At 43.5% G+C, this 22,376-nt stretch overlaps 1 protein-coding gene across 1 annotated transcript in view; it reads right to left on the bottom strand.

The window, feature by feature from the left end:
• Positions 1-22,376, bottom strand: part of PLAAT1 (phospholipase A and acyltransferase 1) — a 196,281-nt gene that overhangs the window by 80,404 nt on the left and 93,501 nt on the right. Inside the window, exon 2 of the mRNA XM_069727144.1 lies at positions 7,273-7,411. Coding sequence (XP_069583245.1) covers positions 7,273-7,411 — 139 coding nt within the window. The remainder of the gene's footprint in view (positions 1-7,272; positions 7,412-22,376) is intronic.

Here is a 22,376-nt window from a genome sequence, read left to right as displayed (position 1 = left end):
GAGACAATGGCTCCTGCAGTGCATCACTGAGAGGTTACTGTAGTTCACTGGTCTCACTTTATGCCATTGCTGCGTGGGAACTTTCTCACACAGCAGTGCCAAAAGTGAGACTAGGGACTATTTATTACAGTGGCGGAGGAATACAGTGCGGAAAGATAGCTCCCTCCCATCATAGTATTCCTGTAGCCCCTAGAGAGCGGTCGCATCAGCAGATGCTGCTGCTCTCCACGGGAGATCGTCGTGGGACACTCGTGGATTTCTGCGGATCAGGTATTATACTGTTTGTTTGTTATTTTAATATTTTTTACAGGTGACATTGGCTTCGGGGATCAAAGTAACAAGTGATGGTGAGTATGTACTCTGTTATATGTACTGTATGTTATATGTATGTATTGTATGTAATGTATGAATGTATTGTATGTAGTATGTTGAATGTATGTATGTTGTATGTATGTAGTATGTTGTATGTATGTTGAACGTACAGTACAGACCAAAAGTTTGGACACCTTCTCATTTAAAGATTTTTCTGTATTTTCATGATTATGAAAATTGTACATTCACACTGAAGGCATCAAAACTATGAATTAACACATGTGGAATTATATACTTAACAAAAAAAGTGTGAAACAACTGAAAATATGTCTTATATTCTAGGTTCTTCAAAGTATCCACCATTTGCTTTGATGACTGCTTTGCACACTCTTGGCATTCTCTTGATGAGCTTCAAGAGGTAGTCACCGGGAATGGTTTTCACTTCACAGGTGTGCCCTGTCAGGGTTAATCGGTGAGATTTCTTGCCTTATAAATGGTGTTGGGACCATCTGTTGTGTTGTGCAGAAGTCTGGTGGATACACAGCTGATAGTCCTACTGAATAGACTGTTAGAATTTGTATTATGGCAAGAAAAAAGCAGCTAAGTAAAGAAAAACGATTGGCCATCATTACTTTAAGAAATGAAGGTCAGTCAGTCCGAAAAATTGGGAAAACTTTGAAAGTGTCCCCAAGTGCAGTGGCAAAAACCATCAAGCGCTGCAAAGAAACTGGCTCACATGAGGACGCCCCAGGAAAGGAAGATCAAGAGTCACCTCTGCTTCTGAGGATAAGTTTATCCAAGTCACCAGCCTCAGAAATCGCAGGTTGACAGCAGCTCAGATTAGAGACCAGGCCAATGCCACACATAGTTCTAGCAGCAGACACATCTCTGCAACAATTGTTAAGAGGAGACTTTGTGTAGCAGGCCTTCATGTTAAAATAGCTGCTAGGAAACCACTGCTAAGGAAAGGCAACAAGCAGAAGTGACTTGTTTGGGCTAAAGAACACAAAGAATGGATATTAGACCAGTGGAAATCTGTGATTTGGTCTGATGAGTCCAAATTTGAGATCTTTGATTCCAACCACCGTGTCTTTGTGCGATGCAGAAAAGGTGAAGGGATGGACTTTACATGCCTGGTTCCCACCGTGAAGCATGGAGGAGGAGGTGTGATGGTGTGGGGGTGCTTTGCTGGTGACACTGTTGGGTATTTATTCAAAATTGAAGGCATACTGAACCAGCATGGCTACCACAGCATCTTGCAGCGGCAAGCTATTCCATCAGGTTTGCGTTTAGTTGGACCATCATTTATTTTTCAACAGGACAATGACCCCAAACACACCTCCAGGCTGTGTAAGGGCTATTTGACCAAGAAGGAGAGTGATGGGATGCTACGCTAGATGACCTGGCCTCCACTGTCACCAGACCTGAACCCAATTGAGATGGTTTGGGGAGAGCTGGACCGCAGAGTGAAGGCAAAAGGGCCAACAAGTGCTAAGCATCTCTGGGAACGCTTTCAAGATTGTTGAAAGACCATTCCCGTGACTACCTCTTGAAGATTATCAAGAGAATGCCAAGAGTGTGCAAAGCTGTCATCAAAGCAAAAGGTGGCTACTTTGAAGAACCTAGAATATAAGACATAACTTCAGTTGCTTCACACTTTTTTGTTAAGTATATAATTCCACATGTGTTAATTCATAGTTTTGATGCCTTCAGTGTGAATGTACAATTTTCATAGTAATGAAAATACAGAAAAATCTTTAAATGAGAAGGTATGTCCAAACTTTTGGTCTGTACTGTATGTTGTATGTATGTATGTAGTATGTATTTTGTATGTATGTAGAATGTTGTATGTAGTATGTAGTATGTATGTATGTTTTTTGTTTTTTTTTACATTCAACACATTAGCCGGATGATGGGACTACTACTGTCCCATCATTGGCTAATGTGTCAATCACTGTCATTGTAGCAGGCATAGCCCGATGGGACTTGTAGTCCCATTGGACGATGCCTACAAGTCCCATCGGGCTATGCCTGCACACAAACACAAAGACCCCCAAGAGGCCCGCGCAGACTGCCGACAGGCCCGCGCAGACCCCCGACGGGCCCGCACAGACCCCTGATGGATCCACACAGACCCCCGACAGGCCTGCACAAAAATCCGACAGGCCCACTCAGACCCCCGACAGGCCCGCACAGACCCCCGATGGTCCCGCACAGACCCCGCCCGCACACACAGGCATGCACAGTCTCCGATTTTTTATCCCCATTGACTTCAATAAGGATCGGAAATTGGAATTCCCGATTGCCGATTTTCAAGTGTGATCGGACCGATCCTTTCCGATCTGAATTTTAGGGTGATCGATCAACCCTAATGATCATTATTCTCACAATAATAGATCAAAATAAACAATAGAGATAGGAAAATGTATGTTTTTCATTTAGTTGCATAATAATTCAGCACACTAATAATTTCCAAATAATTTTGCACACATACAGTGGCATGTAAAAGTTTTGGCCCTCCTGGTCATAATTGCTGATATTGTGAACTGTTAAGCATGTTTAAGATGAAATGATCTCTAAGGCTATGTGCACACGTTGCGGTATTTACCGCAGAACCACAGCGATTTTGATGCTGCGGGTCCACAGCAGTTTACATTGCGTTTACAGTAAACATGTAAACCAATGGGAAACCGCAAACCGCTGTGCACATGCTGCGGGAAAAACCACGCAGAAACGCAGCGGTTTACAACCCGCAGCATGTCACTTCTTTGTGCAGAATCGCAACGATTCTGCACACATAGAAATGCATTGATCCGCTTACTTCCCGCATGGGGCTGTGCCCACCATGCGGGAAGTAAGCGGATAATGTGCGGGTGGTACCCGGGGTGGAGGAGAGGAGACTCTCCTCCAGGCCCTGGGAACCATATTTGTGGTAAAAAAAAAGAATTAAAATAATAAATAATGATATACTTACCTCTCAGCGCTGCACGCGGCCGTCCGGTCTCAGGTTTGCTATGCGAGCAGGACCTGCGGTGACGTCGCGGTAACATGACCGTGACGTCACGAAGGTCCTTCTCGCGCAGCATCTTTGGAACCGGACCGCCGCCTGCAGCGCCGAGGAGATCGGGACATCAGAGGGTGAGTATAACCATTTTTTTTTATTTTTAACATTACTATTGATGCTGCATTTGCAGCATCAATAGTAAAACCAGTGCAGGAGTAAAACCCGCAGCGGAAACCGCAAGACAAACCGTGATAAATCTGCAGGGATAACCGCAGCGGTTTTGCCCTGCAGATTTATCAAATCCGCTGCGGGAGAACCAGCAGGGACCCGAACCTACGTGTGCACATAGCCTCCAAGGCCTAATGTTAAAGATGACACATCTCCTTTGTATTTTTGGCAAAAAAATATATATATATACACCGTCATTTTTTTTTACATTTTAAAAATTACACAATGAAAAATGAGCCAATGAAAAAGTTTGGGCACCCTTGGAGATTTGTGTGCTCACATACATTTCATATTATATATATTAAGCCTAAAATACAAAGAAAATGTGTCATTTTTAACATTAGGCCTTTTACAGATCATTTTATATAACAGTAATTTTGACCAGGGGTGTCTAAACTTTTTTATGCTACTGTAGATATTCTTTAAGAAAGACAAGACCCCACTTTTACATTCTTAAATATTCAGGTGTTAAGTTTATTAACCTTTTGGATTGACTGACAGCACTGAAGTTGTTCAATAATAAAATTAATCATCAAAAATACATATTGCTTAATAACTGTGCACACAGTGTATAGATTATTACAAGCTAAATCTACCATTGTTCCCATCAATAAGGGTCCTGTACAATGATCTTGCAAGACTTTTGATATTTTTGTGTAGTACAAACGATCATTTTTCTTCAATGAAAAAGCATTTTGCTTCATTTCACCCTAAGATCATCAGTCTGTTTAGATTGCAAGATTATTTTCTGAACACTGGTTAACAATAATTTTACATAGCAAATGAACCTTTACAAACTACTTAAAAATACAATATGATTCCGTAACTGGTTAAATTGAGATTAGAAATGAAGTTGTCCATTTGGGATACCTATAGAACTAGTCCAACACTGATGCACCTTATTCACATTATGTATTCACCCAAGATTGAGACTCATCTGCTGTATCATTAGAGAAGAACATCAGATAATGAAGATTACATAGATTACAGTAGGTAACTTCCGATAGCAAGAGCCATCTGCAGTCTGCTGAACGGTATGCAGGATAAGTAATAGGAAAGTTTTCAGCAACAGAAATGACCAGTGATGAACAAAGGGCTACAAGGTTCTGTATTGGCTACAGAAAAGACTAAAGGTACCGTCACACTCAGCAACTTTCGATCACGACCAGCGATACGACCTGGCTTTGATCGTTGGAAAGTCCATGTGTGGTCGCTGGAGAGACAGACAGCTCTCCAGCGACCAACGATGCCGAAGTCCCCCGGTAACCAGGGTAAACATTGGGTTACTAAGCGCAGGGCTCACCGCTGTGATCTGCTTTACGGCTGGTCGGCGCTGACACAGGATGCAGGAGGAGTGCAGGGAAGCGGACGCCGGGGATGTGACAGACACCGGAATGTGAGTATGTGTTTTTTTTTTACATTTACAATGGTAACCAGGGTAAACATCGGGTTACTAAGCGCGGCCCTGCGCTTAGTAATCCGATATTTACCCTGGTTACCAGTGAAGACATCGCTGGATCGGCGTCACACACGCCGATTCAGCGATGTCAGCGGGTGATCCAGCAACGAAATAAGGTGCTGGCCTTCTAGCTCTGACCAGCGATGTCACAGCAGGATCCAGATCGCTGCTGCGTGTCAAACACAACGATATCGCTATCCAGGACCCTGCAACGTCACGGATCGCTATCGTTATCGTTGTAATGTTGTTCAGTGTGAAGGTACCTTTAGGGGCAGGCACAGAAAGTAAAAGGCTTTCTTGCAAGTACTATTTATGGGCCTGCCTATCATAAGGAGTGCAATATATGAAAATCCACCAGTAATTGTGAGTTATGAAATTTATTCATTTATGCCTTACATGCAATCTAATTGATGGTAGGAAGCTGCTCTAAATAAGACAGTGGAACCCTAAGCTATTATACGTTTCTGCAGCTTCACAGATTGCCAGAATGATATACAGGTCCTTCTCAAAAAATTAGCATATAGTGTTAAATTTCATTATTTACCATAATGTAATGATTACAATTAAACTTTCATATATTATAGATTCATTATCCACCAACTGAAATTTGTCACGTCTTTTATTGTTTTAATACTGATGATTTTGGCATACAACTCCTGATAACCCAAAAAACCTGTCTCAATAAATTAGCATATTTCACCCATCCAATCAAATAAAAGTGTTTTTTAATAACAAACAAAAAATCCATCAAATAATAATGTTCAGTTATGCACTCAATACTTGGTCGGGAATCCTTTGGCAGAAATGACTGCTTCAATGCGGCGTGGCATGGAGGCAATCAGCCTGTGACACTGCTGAGATGTTATGGAGGCCCAGGATGCTTCAATAGCGGCCTTAAGCTCATCCAGAGTGTTGGGTCTTGCGTCTCTCAACTTTCTCTTCACAATATCCCACAGATTCTCTATGGGGTTCAGGTCAGGAGAGTTGGCAGGCCAATTGAGCACAGTAATACCATGGTCAGTAAACCATTTACCAGTGGTTTTGGCACTGTGAGCAGGTGCCAGGTCGTGCTGAAAAATGAAATCTTCATCTCCATAAAGCATTTCAGCCGATGGAAGCATGAAGTGCTCCAAAATCTCCTGATAGCTAGCTGCATTGACCCTGCCCTTGATGAAACACAGTGGACCAACACCAGCAGCTGACATGGCACCCCACACCATCACTGACTGTGGGTACTTGACACTGGACTTCAGGCATTTTGGCATTTCCTTCTCCCCAGTCTTCCTTCAGACTCTGGCACCTTGATTTCCGAATGACATGCAAAATTTGCTTTCATCAGAAAAAAGTACTTGGGACCACTTAGCAACAATCCAGTGCTGCTTCTCTGTAGCCCATTTCGGCACCTGTAGCCCATTTCCTGCACACGCCTGTGCACGGTGGCTCTGGATGTTTCCACACCAGACTCAGTCCACTGCTTCCTCAGGTTCCCCAAGGTCTGGAATCGGTCCTTCTCCACAATCTTCCTCAGGGTCCGGTCTCCTCTTCTCGTTGTACAGCGTTTTCTGCCCCATTGTTTCCTTCCAACAGACTTACCATTGAGGTGCCTTGATACAGCACTCTGGGAACAGCCTATTTGTTGAGAAATTTCTTTCTGGGTCTTACCCTCTTGCTTGAGGGTGTCAATGATGGCCTTCTTGACATCTGTCAGGTCGCTAGTCTTACCCATGATGGGGGTTTTGAGTAATGAACCAGGCAGGGAGTTTATAAAAGCCTCAGGTATCTTTTGCATGTGTTTAGAGTTAATTAGTTGACTCAGAAGATTAGGGTAATAGGTCGTTTAGAGAACCTTTTCTTGATATGCTAATTTATTGAGACAGGTTTTTTGGGTTATCAGGAGTTGTATGCCAAAATCATCAGTATTAAAACAATAAAAGACGTGACAAATTTCAGTTGGTGGATAATGAATCTATAATATATGAAAGTTTAATTGTAATCATTACATTATGGTAAATAATGAAATTTAACACTATATGCTAATTTTTTGAGAAGGACCTGGATATGGCCCTGTATAGCCCACCAGGGATACATTTAAAACAAATCATATGACAACAACCAAAAAATTGCTTTAATCCACTAGTTCATTATTGATATATAATTTAACACTGGTAAGAACATAATTTAATTTTCTAGCATCCCTACAAAGACATTCTGCATTGATGCTTTTACTATTAGAATAGAAAAAAAAGAAAAGGATCCTCTGCATACATACCCATTGGTGCAACGTTGATGACATAGCCATCACCAAGATACAATGCCCAGTGCTGGTATGCTGGGCGAAATATTTCAATCAGGTCCCCAGGCTGGAGATTATCGGGAGCCTCCTCATTGTTTCTGTCACTTGAGGCCATCTGAAAAAGGCAGGAATTACAACTAATTGTTATTACACCTTCGAAATAAAAAAAAAACACATTTTTATTCTCGCTATGCAAGTGAGGGTAAAGGTTGCATAATGAGGGTAGACAGTATTTATAATAGAAGCTCAACATATTACAAATCTCTGCTTCTGTATTTCTTCAAATGAGAGCCTGTATTATGCACTATGTTCTTCCAAAGATCCATTTATTCGATAATTTTGGTGACCACAAAGTCAACTTGTCAAATTATAGACATGATAATTTTCTACGAGTTCATAGTTATTTCACCTCACAATTTCTAATAATGTACCGACATCTGAAGCACCATATTGTTAAAAATTCTGAACAACTGAAAATTTGGATGTAATACAATACACATAGAAGCATAGTCAGAGCCAATGTCACTACCCAGCACACCCGGGCAAGTCCTGGGGTCCTGAGCAAGTGGGGAGGCCCACTCATCATCACTGACAACGGCACACTATGGAGCCCATGACTTGGGAAAACCTGATGCCGGCATCTGCGAGTGGCCCCCCAGCATTTGCAATACTCACCTCTCCCTGTTCCTCAGTAGCTTTGGTGTCTTTTCTGTGCCTTCTGTGTTGTGAATTCTGTTGTCAAGCTCCCTCCTGTGGTCATGAATGGTACTTCGGCTGGTTCTGTCCATGGGCTTCCTCTGGTGGTTGTGAGTGGGGCTGCGGCTTCTGAGGTTCCTTCCACAGGTGACGAGGTTAATTCGTTAACTGGCTGCTCTATTTCACTCCACCTAGATCATTGCTCCATGCCACCTGTCAATGTTCCAGTATTGGTCTAGTTCACTCCTGGATCGTTCTTGTGACCTGTCTTCCCAGCAGAAGCTAAGTTACTGCTTGTTTTTCTCTGGTTTGCTATGTTTCTGTCCAGCTTGCTATTTTGATTGTTGTCTTGCTTGCTGGAAGCTCTGGGACGCAGAGGGAGCGCCTCCGCACCGTGAGTCGGTGCAGAGGGTCTTTTTGCGCCCTCTGCGTGGTCTTTTTGTATTTTTTTGTGCTGACCGCAAAGCTACCTTTCCTATCCTCTGTCTGTTCAGTAAGTCGGGCCTCACTTTGCTAAATCTATTTCATCTCTGTGTTTGTAATTTTCATCTTTACTCACAGTCATTATATGTGGGGGGCTGCCTTTTCCTTTGGGGAATTTCTCTGAGGCAAGGTAGGCTTTATTTTTCTATCTTTAGGGCTAGCTAGTTCCTTAGGCTGTAACGAGGCGCCTAGGGAGCGTCAGGAGCGCTCCACGGCTATTTCTAGTGTGTGTGATAGGATTAGGGATTGCGGTCAGCAGAGTTCCCACGTCTCAGAGCTCGTCCTATATTATTAGTCACTATCAGGTCATTCCGTGTGCTCTTAACCACCAGGTCCATTATTGTCCTGACCACCAGGTCATAACAGTACAGGTGGCCCAAAGTACTAATGCATCTCAATAGAGGGATAAGAGAAGTTCTGAGACCATTTTTTTTTCTTTGCAGTGTGTTTTGTCTCTCTTTTCCCCTTTACCTCTGGGTGGTTCAGGATACAGGTGTAGATATGGACATTCAAGGTCTGTCCTCTTGTATGGATAATCTCACTGCAAGGGTACAAAACATTCAAGATTTTGTTGTTCAGAATCCAAAGTTAGAGCCTAGGATTCCAATTCCTGATTTGTTTTTTGGGGATAGAGCTAAGTTTCTGAATTTCAAAAATAATTGTAAATTGTTTCTTGCTTTGAAACCTCGCTCCTCAGGTGACCCTGTTCAACAAGTGAAAATCATTATTTCTTTGTTACTTGGCGACCCTCAAGACTGGGCATTTTCCCTTGCGCCAGGAGATCCGGCATTGCGTGATGTTGATGCGTTTTTTTCTGGCGCTCGGATTGCTTTATGATGAACCTAATTCAGTGGATCAGGCAGAGAAAATCTTGCTGGCTCTGTGTCAGGGTCAGGATGAAGCGGAGATATATTGTCAGAAGTTTAGGAAGTGGTCTGTACTCACTCAGTGGAATGAATGTGCCCTGGCAGCAATTTTCAGAAAGGGTCTCTCTGAAGCCCTTAAGGATGTCATGGTGGGATTTCCCATGCCTGCTGGTCTGAATGAGTCTATATCTTTGGCCATTCAGATCGATCGACGCTTGCGTGAGCGTAAAGCTGTGCACCATTTGGCGGTATTATCTGAGCATAGACTTGAGCCTATGCAATGTGATGGGACTTTGACCAGAGCTGAACGGCAAGAACACAGACGTCGGAATGGGCTGTGTTTTTACTGTGGTGATTCCACTCATGCTATCTCCGATTGTCCTAAGCGCACTAAGCGGTTCGCTAAGTCTGCCACCATTGGTACGGTACAGTCGAAATTTCTTTTGTCCGTTACTCTGATCTGCTCTTTGTCATCCTATTCTGTTATGGCATTTGTGGATTCAGGCGCTGCTCTGAATTTGATGGACTTGGAGTTTGCTAGGCGCTGTGGTTTTTTCTTGGAGCCCTTGCAGTATCCTATTCCATTGAGAGGAATTGATGCTATGCCTTTGGCCAAGAATAAGCCTCAGTACTGGACCCAATTGACCATGTGCATGGCTCCTGCACATCAGGAGGATATTCGCTTTTTGGTGTTACATAATCTGCATGATGTGGTCGTTTTGGGGTTGCCATGGCTACAGGTCCATAATCCAGTATTGGATTGGAAATCTATGTCTGTGTCCAGCTGGGGTTGTCAGGGAGTACATGGTGATGTTCCATTTTTGTCTATTTCGTCATCCACCCCTTCTGAAGTCCCGGAGTTTTTGTCGGATTACCGGGATGTATTTGATGAGCCCAAATCGAGTGCCCTACCTCCTCATAGGGATTGCGATTGTGCTATCAATTTGATTCCTGGTAGTAAGTTTCCTAAGGGCCGACTGTTCAATTTATCTGTGCCAGAGCACGCAGCTATGCGGAGTTATGTAAAGGAATCCTTGGAGAAGGGTCATATTCGCCCGTCGTCATCACCATTGGGAGCAGGGTTCTTTTTTGTGGCCAAGAAGGATGGTTCTTTGAGACCTTGTATTGATTACCGCCTTCTTAATAAGATCACAGTCAAATTTCAGTACCCTTTGCCGCTGCTGTCTGATTTATTTGCTCGGATTAAGGGGGCTAGTTGGCTCACCAAGATAGATCTTCGTGGTGCGTATAATCTTGTGCGTATTAAACAGGGTGATGAATGGAAAACAGCATTTAATACGCCCGAGGGTCATTTTGAGTACCTGCTTATGCCATTCGGGCTTTCCAATGCTCCATCAGTATTTCAGTCCTTTATGCATGACATCTTCCGAGAGTACCTGGATAAATTCCTGATTGCATATTTGGATGATATTTTGGTCTTCTCGGATGATTGGGAGTCTCACGTGAAGCAAGTCAGAATGGTGTTCCAGGTCCTTCGTGCGAATTCTTTGTTTGTGAAGGGGTCAAAGTGTCTCTTTGGAGTTCAGAAGGTTTCATTTTTGGGTTTCATTTTTTCCCCTTCTACTATCGAGATGGACCCTGTTAAAGTCCAGGCCATTTATGATTGGACTCAGCCGACATCTGTGAAGAGTCTGCAAAAGTTCCTGGGCTTTGCTAATTTTTATCGTCGCTTCATCAGTAATTTTTCTAGCGTTGCTAAACCGTTGACTGATTTGATCAAGAAGGGTGCTGATGTGGTCAATTGGTCTTCTGCGGCTGTGGAAGCTTTTCAGGAGTTGAAGCGTTGTTTTTCTTCTGCCCCTGTTTTGTGCCAGCCAGATGTTTTGCTTCCGTTCCAGGAGGTTGATGCTTCTGAGATTGGAGCAGGGGCTGTTTTGTCGCAAAGAAGTTCTGATGGCTCGGTGATGAAACCATGTGCCTTCTTTTCTAGAAAGTTTTCGCCTGCTGAGCGCAATTATGATGTGGGCAATCGGGAGTTGTTGACCATGAAGTGGGCATTCGAGGAGTGGCATCATTGGCTTGAAGGAGTTAAGCATCGCGTGGTGGTCTTGACGGATCACAAGAATTTGACTTATCTCGAGTCTGCCAAACGGTTGAATCCTAGACAGGCTCGTTGGTCGCTATTTTTCTCCCGTTTTGATTTTGTGGTTTCGAACCTTCCAGGCTCTAAGAATGTGAAGGCTGATGCCCTGTCAAGGAGTTTTGTGCCCGACTCTCCGGGTGTTCCTGAGCCGGCGGGTATTCTCAAAGAGGGGGTAATTTTGTCTGCCATCTCCCCTGATTTGCGGCGGGTGCTGCAAAAATTTCAGGCTGATAGACCTGACCGTTGCCCAGCGGAGAAACTGTTTGTCCCTGATAAATGGACTAGTAGAGTTATTTCTGAGGTTCATTGTTCGGTGTTGGCTGGTCATCCGGGAATCTTTAGATTTGGTGGCTAGATCCTTTTGGTGGCCGTCTTTGTCGCGGGATGTGCGTTCTTTTGTGCAGTCCTGTGGGACTTGTGCTCGGGCTAAGCCCTGCTGTTCTCCTGCCAGTGGGTTGCTTTTGCCCTTGCCGGTCCCGAAGAGGCCCTGGACGCATATCTCTATGGATTTTATTTCGGATCTCCCTGTCTCTCAAAAGATGTCGGTCATTTGTGTGTTTTGTGATCGCTTCTCTAAGATGGTCCATTTGGTACCCTTGTCTAAAGTTGGAGTATGTGGTGGAGAAGATTTTGGATTCTCGTATTTCGAGACGGAAACTCCAGTACCTGGTCAAGTGGAAGGGTTATGGTCAGGAAGATAATTCCTGGGTCTTTGCCTCCGATGTTCATGCTGCCGATCTGGTTCGTGCCTTTCATTTGGCTCGTCCTGGTCGGCCTGGGGGCTCTGGTGAGGGTTCGGTGACCCCTCCTCAAGGGGGGGGTACTGTTGTGAATTCTGTTGTCAAGCTCCCTCCTGTGGTCATGAATGGTACTTCGGCTGGTTCTGTCCATGGGCTTCCTCTGGTGGTTGTGAGTGGGGCTGCGGCTTCTGAGGTTCCTTCCACAGGTGACGAGGTTAATTCGTTAACTGGCTGCTCTATTTAACTCCACCTAGATCATTGCTCCATGCCACCTGTCAATGTTCCAGTATTGGTCTAGTTCACTCCTGGATCGTTCTTGTGACCTGTCTTCCCAGCAGAAGCTAAGTTACTGCTTGTTTTTCTCTTGTTTGCTATTTTTCTGTCCAGCTTGCTATTTTGATTGTTGTCTTGCTTGCTGGAAGCTCTGGGACGCAGAGGGAGCGCCTCCGCACTGTGAGTCGGTGCGGAGGGTCTTTTTGCGCCCTCTGCGTGGTCTTTTTGTAGTTTTTTGTGCTGACCGCAAAGCTACCTTTCCTATCCTCTGTCTGTTCAGTAAGTCGGGCCTCACTTTGCTAAATCTATTTCATCTCTGTGTTTGTAATTTTCATCTTTACTCAGTCATTATATGTGGGGGGCTGCCTTTTCCTTTGGGGAATTTCTCTGAGGCAAGGTAGGCTTTATTTTTCTATCTTTAGGGCTAGCTAGTTCCTTAGGCTGTAACGAGGCGCCTAGGGAGCGTCAGGAGAGCTCCACGGCTATTTCTAGTGTGTGTGATAGGATTAGGGATTGCGGTCAGCAGAGTTCCCACGTCTCAGAGCAGTCACAGTGCAGAGAGCCAGAAGACGGCAACACTGAGGAGTCCGGACCTGCAGCCAGCGAGGAGAGGTGAGTATTTGATTTTTTTTTTTAACATGGAGCAATATATGGGGCCAATTGACTATTATATGGGGCTCATTCTGTATGGAGCAATATATGGGGCCCATTCTGCATGGAGCATTATATGGGGCTCATTATACTGTATGGAGTATTATATGTTGTCTATTATTCTGAATGGATAATTATATGGGTCCCATTATTCTGAATGGAGCAATATATGGGGCCCGTTCTGAATGAAGTATTATATGGGATCTATTCTGTGTGGAGCAATATATGGGGCCCATTCTATATGGAGCATTATATGAGACATTATATGGGAGCAATATATAAGGCCTATTCTGTATGAATCAATGAAGCAATATATGGGGCCAATTCTGTAGGGAGCAATCTATGGGGCCCATTCTGTATAAAGCATTATATGGGGCTCATTCGTTATGGAGCATAATGTGGGGCCCATTCTGTATGGGGCACATTCTGCAAGGATGAATATATGAGGCCAATATTGTATGGAGGATTCTATAGGGCACATTCTGTATGGAGAAATATATGGGGCCCATTCTGTATGGAACATTATATGGGGCACATTCTGTATGGATCAATATATGGGGCCAATATTGTATGGAGCATTCTATGGGGCACATTAGGTAGGGAACATTATATGGAACCCATTCTGTATGGAGCAATATACGGGGACACATTCTGTATGAAGCAATATATTGGGCCCATTCTATATGGGGCATTATTTGAGACCCTTTCTTTATGGAACATTATATGGGTCTCATTCTGTATGGAGCATTATATGGGGCCCATTATTCTATATGGAGCATTATATGGGGCTCATTATACTGTATGGGGCTGTATATTGGGTCCATTATTCTGTATGTAGCACTATATGGGTTCCATTATTCTGTATGGAGCATCATATGAAGCCCATTATTCTGTGCAGAGCATTATATGAGGTACATTATTCTGTACGGACCATTATATGGCGCCTATTATTTTGTATGGCACATTATATGATGCCTTTCATTTTTTATGGAGCATTCCATGGGGCCCATTATTCTGTATGAAGCAATATATGGGTCTCATTATATTGTATGGAGGACTATTTGGTGCCCATGATGCTGTATGGAGGACTATACTGTCCGGTCTTAAATGAAAAACTTTTGAATTGCCGCGGGGGCACGCACTATGCGCTGTGAGGATTTGCCGGTTTCTGAGCTTTTGAAGAATTTACAATAGATATCACTCATGTAATGGAAGAAGTAAGTGAAATCTTTGGCATTGTGCTATACCTATATTTCTCTGCCGTATCTGTGCATCATGAATCGTGGTTTGTGTTACAGGGGCCCACTGAGACTTTTTTGCCCTGGGCCCACGAAAACCTGGAGCTGGCCCGGAGCATAGTAAAATATAGATAGAAAGGTATACATACCCCATTCATTACCACTGACAGTGTGTGGGTCATGCCATTGATATTTGTGAGGTTGGAGAGCCCCAGTGAAGGACGTAATAGTGTTGATGCCTGTTTTAGGACCTGCACATCCGTTGGTGATAATAACCAACTGCCACTACAGTCTCCAGTACTGCAGTCATGTCAACTTTATACTAATTTGACCAATGTACAGTACATGGACTTGATAACTATAATTGAGCCCTTTGTTATTTCTTTATATATTTAGTGGCACATGACTTAATTTTCAGGTTTTGGTTAGTGTCTGATAATCTGGTCAATTTCCACATGATTTCATTATTTAGATACTACATTTCTATATACATACACAGTGGGTTCAGAAAGTATTCAGACCTCTTTAAATTGTTCACTCTTTGTTTCATTGCAGCCATTTGGTAAATTCAAAAAAGTTCATTTTTTTCCAATTGATGTACTCTCTGTACCCCATCTTGACTGAAAGAAAACAGAAATATAGTAATTTTTGCAAATTTATTAAAAAAGAGAAACTGAAGTATCACATGGTCATAAGTATTCAGACCTTTTGCTCATTACTGAGTAGAAGCTCCCTTTTGAGCTTGTACAGCCATGAGTCTTCTTGGGAATGATGCAACAAGCTTTTCACACTTGGATTTGGGGATGCTCTGCCAATCTTCCTTGCAGATCCTCTCCAGTTCCATCAGATTGGATGGTGAACGTTGGTGGACAGCCATTTTCAGGTCTCTCCAGAGATGCTCAATTGGGTTTAGGTCAGGGCTCTGGCTGGACCAGTCAAGAATGGTCTCAGAGTTGTTCTTAAGCCACTCCTTTGCTATTTTAGCTGTGTGCTTAAGGTCATTGTGTTGTTGGAAGGTGAACCTTTGGCCAAGTCTGAGGTCCAGAGCACTCTAGAAGATGTTTTCATCCAGGATATCTCTGTACTTGGCCACATTCATGTTTCCTTCACTTGCAAACAGTCATCCTGTCCCTGCAGCTGAAAAACACCCCCATAGCATGATGCTGCCACCACCATGTTTCACTGTTGGGATTGTATTGGGCAGGTGATGAGCAGTGCCTAGTTTTCTCCACACATACCGCTTAGAATTATCACCAAAAAGTTCTATCTTCATCTCATCACACCAGAGAATCTTATTTCTCATAGTCTGGGAGTCCTTCATGTGTTTTTTAGCAAACTCTATTTCTCACCAAGACTCTTCTCCCTCGATTGCTCAGTTTGGCTGGACGGCCAGGTCTAGGAAGACTTCTGGTGGTCCCAAACTTCTTCCATTTAAGGATTATGGAGGTCACTATGCTCTATGGAACCTTAAGTACTGCAGAAATTCTTTTGTAACCTTGGCCAGATCTGTGCCTTGCCACAATTCTGTCTCTGAGCTCCTTGGCCACTTCCTTTGACCCCATGATTCTCATTTGGTCTGACAGGCACTGAGTTGTGAGGTCTTATATAGACAGGTGTGTGCCTTTCCAAATCAAGTCCTATCAGTTTAATTAAACACAGCTGGCATCCAGTAAAGGAGTAGAAGTATCTCAAGAGGATCACAAGGAAATGGCCAGCATGTGACTTAATTATGAGTGTCAGAGCAAAGGGTCTGAATACTTATGACTGACCATGTGATATTTCAGTTTTTCCTTTTTATTAAATTTGCAAAAATGTCTTCATTTCTGTTTTTTTCAGTCAAGATGGGGTGTAGAGTGTACATTAATGCGAAATAAATGAACTTTTTTTGAATTTACCAAATGGCTGCAATGAAACAAAAAATTAAAAATTTAAAGGAGTCTGAATACTTTCCCTACCCACTGTACTTATATATACATTATACACATACAAAATATATATTTGAAGAAGGCTCACACACAAATCCGAAACGTCTCACAATGGGCCATTAAGAAAATTTTTTTTTGCACTAAAGAAATGGTGTTCTGCTTCCATTTTTTTCTATATTTATAAGGCTTGGTATGTACCTAACAATATTTGCACCCAACTATTTTACTAGGTGTTGTTCTTTATTCTTTTCTCTCTCTCTTTTTTTTTTCTCTCTCTCTATATACTGTATATATTGCAAGCAATGGCACCACTCCGGTCATAAATTATTTTTCTTGAATTTAAATCTTAAACACCCTACTATGGTGTTGCTAATATATATATATATTTATGTTTATATATACACACATGCATATGGTACTTACGGTAGTATACAGAGTTGCCATTTCATGACAGCACACCAGCAGCTTCAGCGCATACCTTTCATTGATGAAACCCCAAACCTAATATTTATCAAACATGCCTCTCCTGGGTTAAAGTCTACAAATTTAAAGGGGAGGTGGCATCCAGCACTAATTAAAAACAGCCTGAGGCTGATGGGAAATGCGGTCATCAAAATAAACAGGCAGTCACCACCTTCAACACTATAATACAAAAAAAAATGACCAGCACCTCCAAACAGAATAAAGTAAGACTGGGGAGTTCCACCACTCCTCTTGGGCTATCTGCACAAAAGCTGTTCTACCCTGTATGCACACATGGATTTTTCCTCTCTGAACCCTGTTCACACAGGTAATATACAGATGATCAGGTTTTTAAATACATCAGATAGGGATTGCATACATTAGTTAGGACTGCTCTGATAAGGGTATACCGTGAAGTTTGGTAGAGCAGCTTAGTATAAATTTTTTGCAAAAAACGTATCAACCAAATACCCTGTTTTTTACATCTTTTACTAGCACTTGCGGATTACTGCAACATTTTTTCAAACTGAGTGTTTCTGGTTTTACTATTCTCTTTTGTGTCTTCAGGTTTCTTGGTGGTGTGTGAACATGATCATACAGACTTGTTCACGGTGCAAGTAGCCCATGTGTTCCTGTTTCCATAATTGTTCTCTTGTGTCTACAAGACTGGGGAGTTCCACCACTCCTCTTGGGCTATCTGCACAAAAGCTGTTCTACCCTGTATGCACACATGGATTTTTCCTCTCTGAACCCTGTTCACACAGGTAATATACAGATGATCAGGTTTTTAAATACATCAGATAGGGATTGCATACATTAGTTAGGACTGCTCTGATAAGGGTATACCGTGAAGTTTGGTAGAGCAGCTTAGTATACATTTTTTGCAAAAAACGTATCAACCAAATACCCTGTTTTTTACATCTTTTACTAGCACTTGCGGATTACTGCAACATTTTTTCAAACTGAGTGTTTCTGGTTTTACTATTCTCTTTTGTGTCTTCAGGTTTCTTGGTGGTGTGTGAACATGATCATACAGACTTGTTCACTGTGCAAGTAGCCCATGTGTTCCAGTTTCCATAATTGTTCTCTTGTGTCTACAAGACTGGGGAGTTCCACCACTCCTCTTGGGCTATCTGCACAAAAGCTGTTCTACCCTGTATGCACACATGGATTTTTCCTCTCTGAACCCTGTTCACACAGGTAATATACAGATGATCAAGTTTTTAAATACATCAGATAGGGATTGCATACATTAGTTAGGACTGCTCTGATAAGGGTATACCGTGAAGTTTGGTAGAGCAGCTTAGTATACATTTTTTGCAAAAAACGTATCAACCAAATACCCTGTTTTTTACATCTTTTACTAGCACTTGCGGATTACTGCAACATTTTTTCAAACTGAGTGTTTCTGGTTTTACTATTCTCTTTTGTGTCTTCAGGTTTCTTGGTGGTGTGTGAACATGATCATACAGACTTGTTCACTGTGCAAGTAGCCCATGTGTTCCTGTTTCCAGAATAAAGTAAGTGTCTACAGTTTTAACCTGTTATCACTGCATAACATACAAACAAAAGAATACAGCAGCACTCTGCATAGACTAAGATGTATGCAGACATTAAATATATTGATTATATGGCTGAGCATTCCTCCCATCATCCCAAATCATTATATATAGGCAATCTGGCATCTAAGGGTGGTTTCACACTTGCGTTTTTGTCTGCAGCGTTTTTTGTACAAAAAACGCATGGGTTTTTTCCCCCTATCTTTAACATTAAAAACGCATGCGTTTTTGTTTGTACGCGTTTGGTCGCATTTTGCAACGCATGCATTTTTTCCCCGCATGCGTTTATTTGCAGAAATGCAACATGGTAGTATTTTTGAGAGGCGTTTTTTGGACTCATAAAAACGCATGCGTTTGTATGCGGGTTTTTTTGCATCAAAAAATGCACTAGAGTCAATGGAAACGCATGCATTTTTTGTGCATGCGTTTGCATGCGTTTTTGAACGCATGCGTTTTTTAAGATAAGGTTGTCTAGACACTGATAAGCCACCCCCTAGCAGCAAGATGATAAAAGGGACCTTGGGGGAAGTTTCAGGACACTTCTCATCAGACTCCCAAGAAGACAAGACACTGCCTGGACGCATTTTGGTGGACAAGACCCAGAGCAATGTGAGTATATCCTAGCCAATGCCTTTATTTTCAATTTTTTGGATCTACATGTCCTAATGTTTGCAATTTTTTTCTTTCAACATTCATCAGAATGTCTTCTGCGGAGTCTTCATCTGATGAGGAGTTTGAGCCACGTCAATCTGAAGTGGATCTTGTCAGTGAGGTGAGTTTTTGGCCCGTCAGCTTGATAAGTATTCACTGTCACATCGACACATGTGACAATTTGATTTTTCAATTTTTTTAGAGCACTTCTTCTGAGGGACAGACAGGGACGGAGCAGCGGAGTCAAGGTCCGGTGGGAAGACGGCAGCGGGTATGTATACAAGGCTGACTGTCCTCATTGTAATATTCTTGAATCTTCCTTTCTTTACCCTTTATTTCTTTTAATTTTTCTTCTGGAATCCTTTACTAAGTTGACTTTCATATTCATGCTATTTCTCATCTGTAATTTTTTTTTCCTAATGTGATTGAGCAAACTTAAATGATTTTCTTGTAATTTTAGGTTTCACAACGGGACAATGACCGGATCGATAATGACCTTCTGATAACACTGGTCCAGGAGCGAGTCCCGTTGTGGGACGGACGGGATCCACAGCATTCTGTAAACACTACACTACGCCGCTTATGGAGTGAGGTGGCACAAGCGTTGTGGGATGGCTGGGAGAATTCCCCGCCACGGGTCCGTAATGCATTTGGTAAGTATTGCACTGCAGTGTGAAGCAGCAGACCTTGGCCATGCTCTCTTGACTGTGTGTGATGAAAGAAATTTTTCGGAGTTTCTTTCATCACACACAGTTGTCTAAGCACGGCCAAAAGTCCATTTTCTGACCATTATATTTTATTTTTATTTAACAGTGGAGAAAATAAGAACACGTTGGCGTTCTATGAAGGACCGCTTCAATAAGGACCTGCGTGAAGAAAATCGTGCTGCAAGTGGTTCCGGAGCAAGGCATCGGCTCTACAAGTACCATAGAGTGCTGTCCTTTTTAAGACCGGTCCTTCTCCAGAGAGCGTAAGTATTTCTCACATGCTTCCGGTTGTATTGCATTGACATAATATGTAATTTCAAATTCCACAGGATGTACTGTCTTGTTATATTTTGGTATTAATTTTCTGTTTCCTTTTTTCACAGCACACACAGCACGACTGTCGCCCGAGGTTCTGGAGCGGTCCTTCAGCCAGCAGCCACGGACCCGTCCCAGCCATCCAGCAGTGCAGCAGCAGGTGGGCCTTCCACACTCACTGGAGACCAGGGAGCTGGCCCATCAGGTATTCCCCTTTCGCAGTCCTCTGTCACTGCACCCTTTTTTGCGGGCTCATCCCGGCAGCGACAGAGGGCTTTGGATAGGTCACTCATGCCCGAGTTTTTGCACTTGAGCTCGGTTTTACATGAAGCAATCAAGGCTTTAGGTGACAGAATGGATGTGTCTCATAACTTCTTAAATTGCCGGATCCAGGATGTCACCAAAAGCCTTGATCAAGTTAAAGCCGACCTCCAGAGGCCAGCTCATCATTTTTTTAATGAAATAGAGCAGGGCATGTCGGAACACCTTAGCCCTGATCTCCAGCTCAGTGTGATGCAGGCCTGCAATATTGCTTTTGTGCAGGCTATGCAGCAGAGTTGCAATGTACAGCAGACAGTGGCGGCATATCCAACTGTGCCATCACTGTCACGATTAACCTCCATTCCTACCTCTGCTGCATACCACTGCACGGCCACCTCTATTCCATCCACAGGTGTACTCCACTACAGCGCCAACACGATGACGAGTGCTGTTGGACATCCCACCGCCACCACCGTGACAACCGCTGCTCCGGCTTGGACCTCCTCCACTGACACCACGATGCCGCAGGACCCTGGCGTGGCTTTTCGGCCCGGCGCCCTCCCAATGCAGCAGGACCCAGGCATGGCGTATCGGACCGGCCCCCCCAATGCAGCAGGACCTAGGCATGGCTTTCCGGGCAGGACACCCCCCCGATGCAGCAGGACCCAGGCATGGCGTATCGGACCGCCCCCCCCGATGCAGCAGGACCCAGGCATGGCTTTCCGGGCAGGACCCACCCCGATGCAGCAGGACCCAGGCATGGCGTATCGGACCGCCCCCCCCGATGCAGCAGGACCCAGGCATGGCTTTCCAGGCAGGACCCACCCCGATGCAGCAGGACCCAGGCATGGCTTTCCGGGCAGGACCCACCCCGATGCAGCAGGACCCTGGCAGGGCTTTCCGGGCAGGACCCACCCCGATGCAGCATGACCCTGGCAGGGCTTTATGTTCCCCCCCACCAGCAATGCAGCAGGAACCTGGGAGGGTTTTATGTTCCCCCCCACCAGCAATGCAGCAGGACCCTGTGAGGGCATTATGTTCCCCCCCTCCAGCAATGCAGCAGGACCCTGGGAGGGGTTTATGTTCCCCCCCCCAACGATGCACCAGGACCCTGGCAGAGCTTTATGTTCCCCCCCCACTGCGATGCAGTTGGACTCTGGCGTGGCTGAGCGATCCACAATCAAAATGGACTGTGAGATAGTAGAGCCGGACCCTGACGTGTCTCCCGGCACCACCCAACAACATATGAGGCACCAAGATGTCCCCCTACCAGGCAAACACAAACGAAAACTCAGAAACCCCCCAAAAAACAAAAAACTCTTACTATTCCTCCCCCATCACCTACCGATGTGTCTGTATTGTCAGTTTTGTCTCACCCTTCCAGTGAGTCTCAAGCCTCTCATGTGTTAAGCCCCATCCCGAACTTCCAGACCCTTCCAGTTTCATTGCCCCTTCTCCTGCCACCTCTGCCTCCTCGACGGTGAGCCAGGCTTCAGTTCTTAACACCCCCCGTTTACATCACTCTACCCCAAGCCGTAGCGGTACAACCTGTCGCGGTAAAAAAAAGTAAGTTTTTACATTTGTTTGTTAACTAAATAAAAAAATGTTAATTTGCCACAATTATGTTTGGTTTATTGTGTTTATCGCCGCCGTCAATACACACCAATAAAGTTCGCCACACACTTATTCTTTGGGCCAAAACATATCTCCAGTAGTTTAAAATACAAGACTACATCTATATGTGTGTCTTTAGTATACAGATATGAGGTGGTCCAAAAAATATAACATTTATTTCCATACTCTGTTTTTGTACCTAGTGTGACAGTACAAACAAAGAAAAAATGGTGGAAATCAATTTCAGTACTCTACTGAACAGGTCAGGTGTCAGGTGTTCAAAAACTCATAAGTTAAGACACCTGACCTATTGAGTTGATAACTGCTTTGTATATTCACCATATTCTCTTAGACCTAATCTATTACACAACAAATGAGGTGACAATGGTTGTCACACGCTACATATCTATGCTCACCAGGCCAGGTGTAAGAAATTGTGAATTCATGAGCATGTATATGTTTATCGTGAATTAATTATTTCTGACACTTGACTTGATGGGTATAGATCAATAGTAATAAATCAACATGGTTACCA

Source organism: Ranitomeya imitator, chromosome 5 (genome assembly GCF_032444005.1).
Source record: "Ranitomeya imitator isolate aRanImi1 chromosome 5, aRanImi1.pri, whole genome shotgun sequence".
In the NCBI taxonomy this organism is placed as follows: domain Eukaryota; kingdom Metazoa; phylum Chordata; class Amphibia; order Anura; family Dendrobatidae; genus Ranitomeya; species Ranitomeya imitator.
This window is presented reverse-complemented; position numbering and strand designations above follow the sequence as displayed.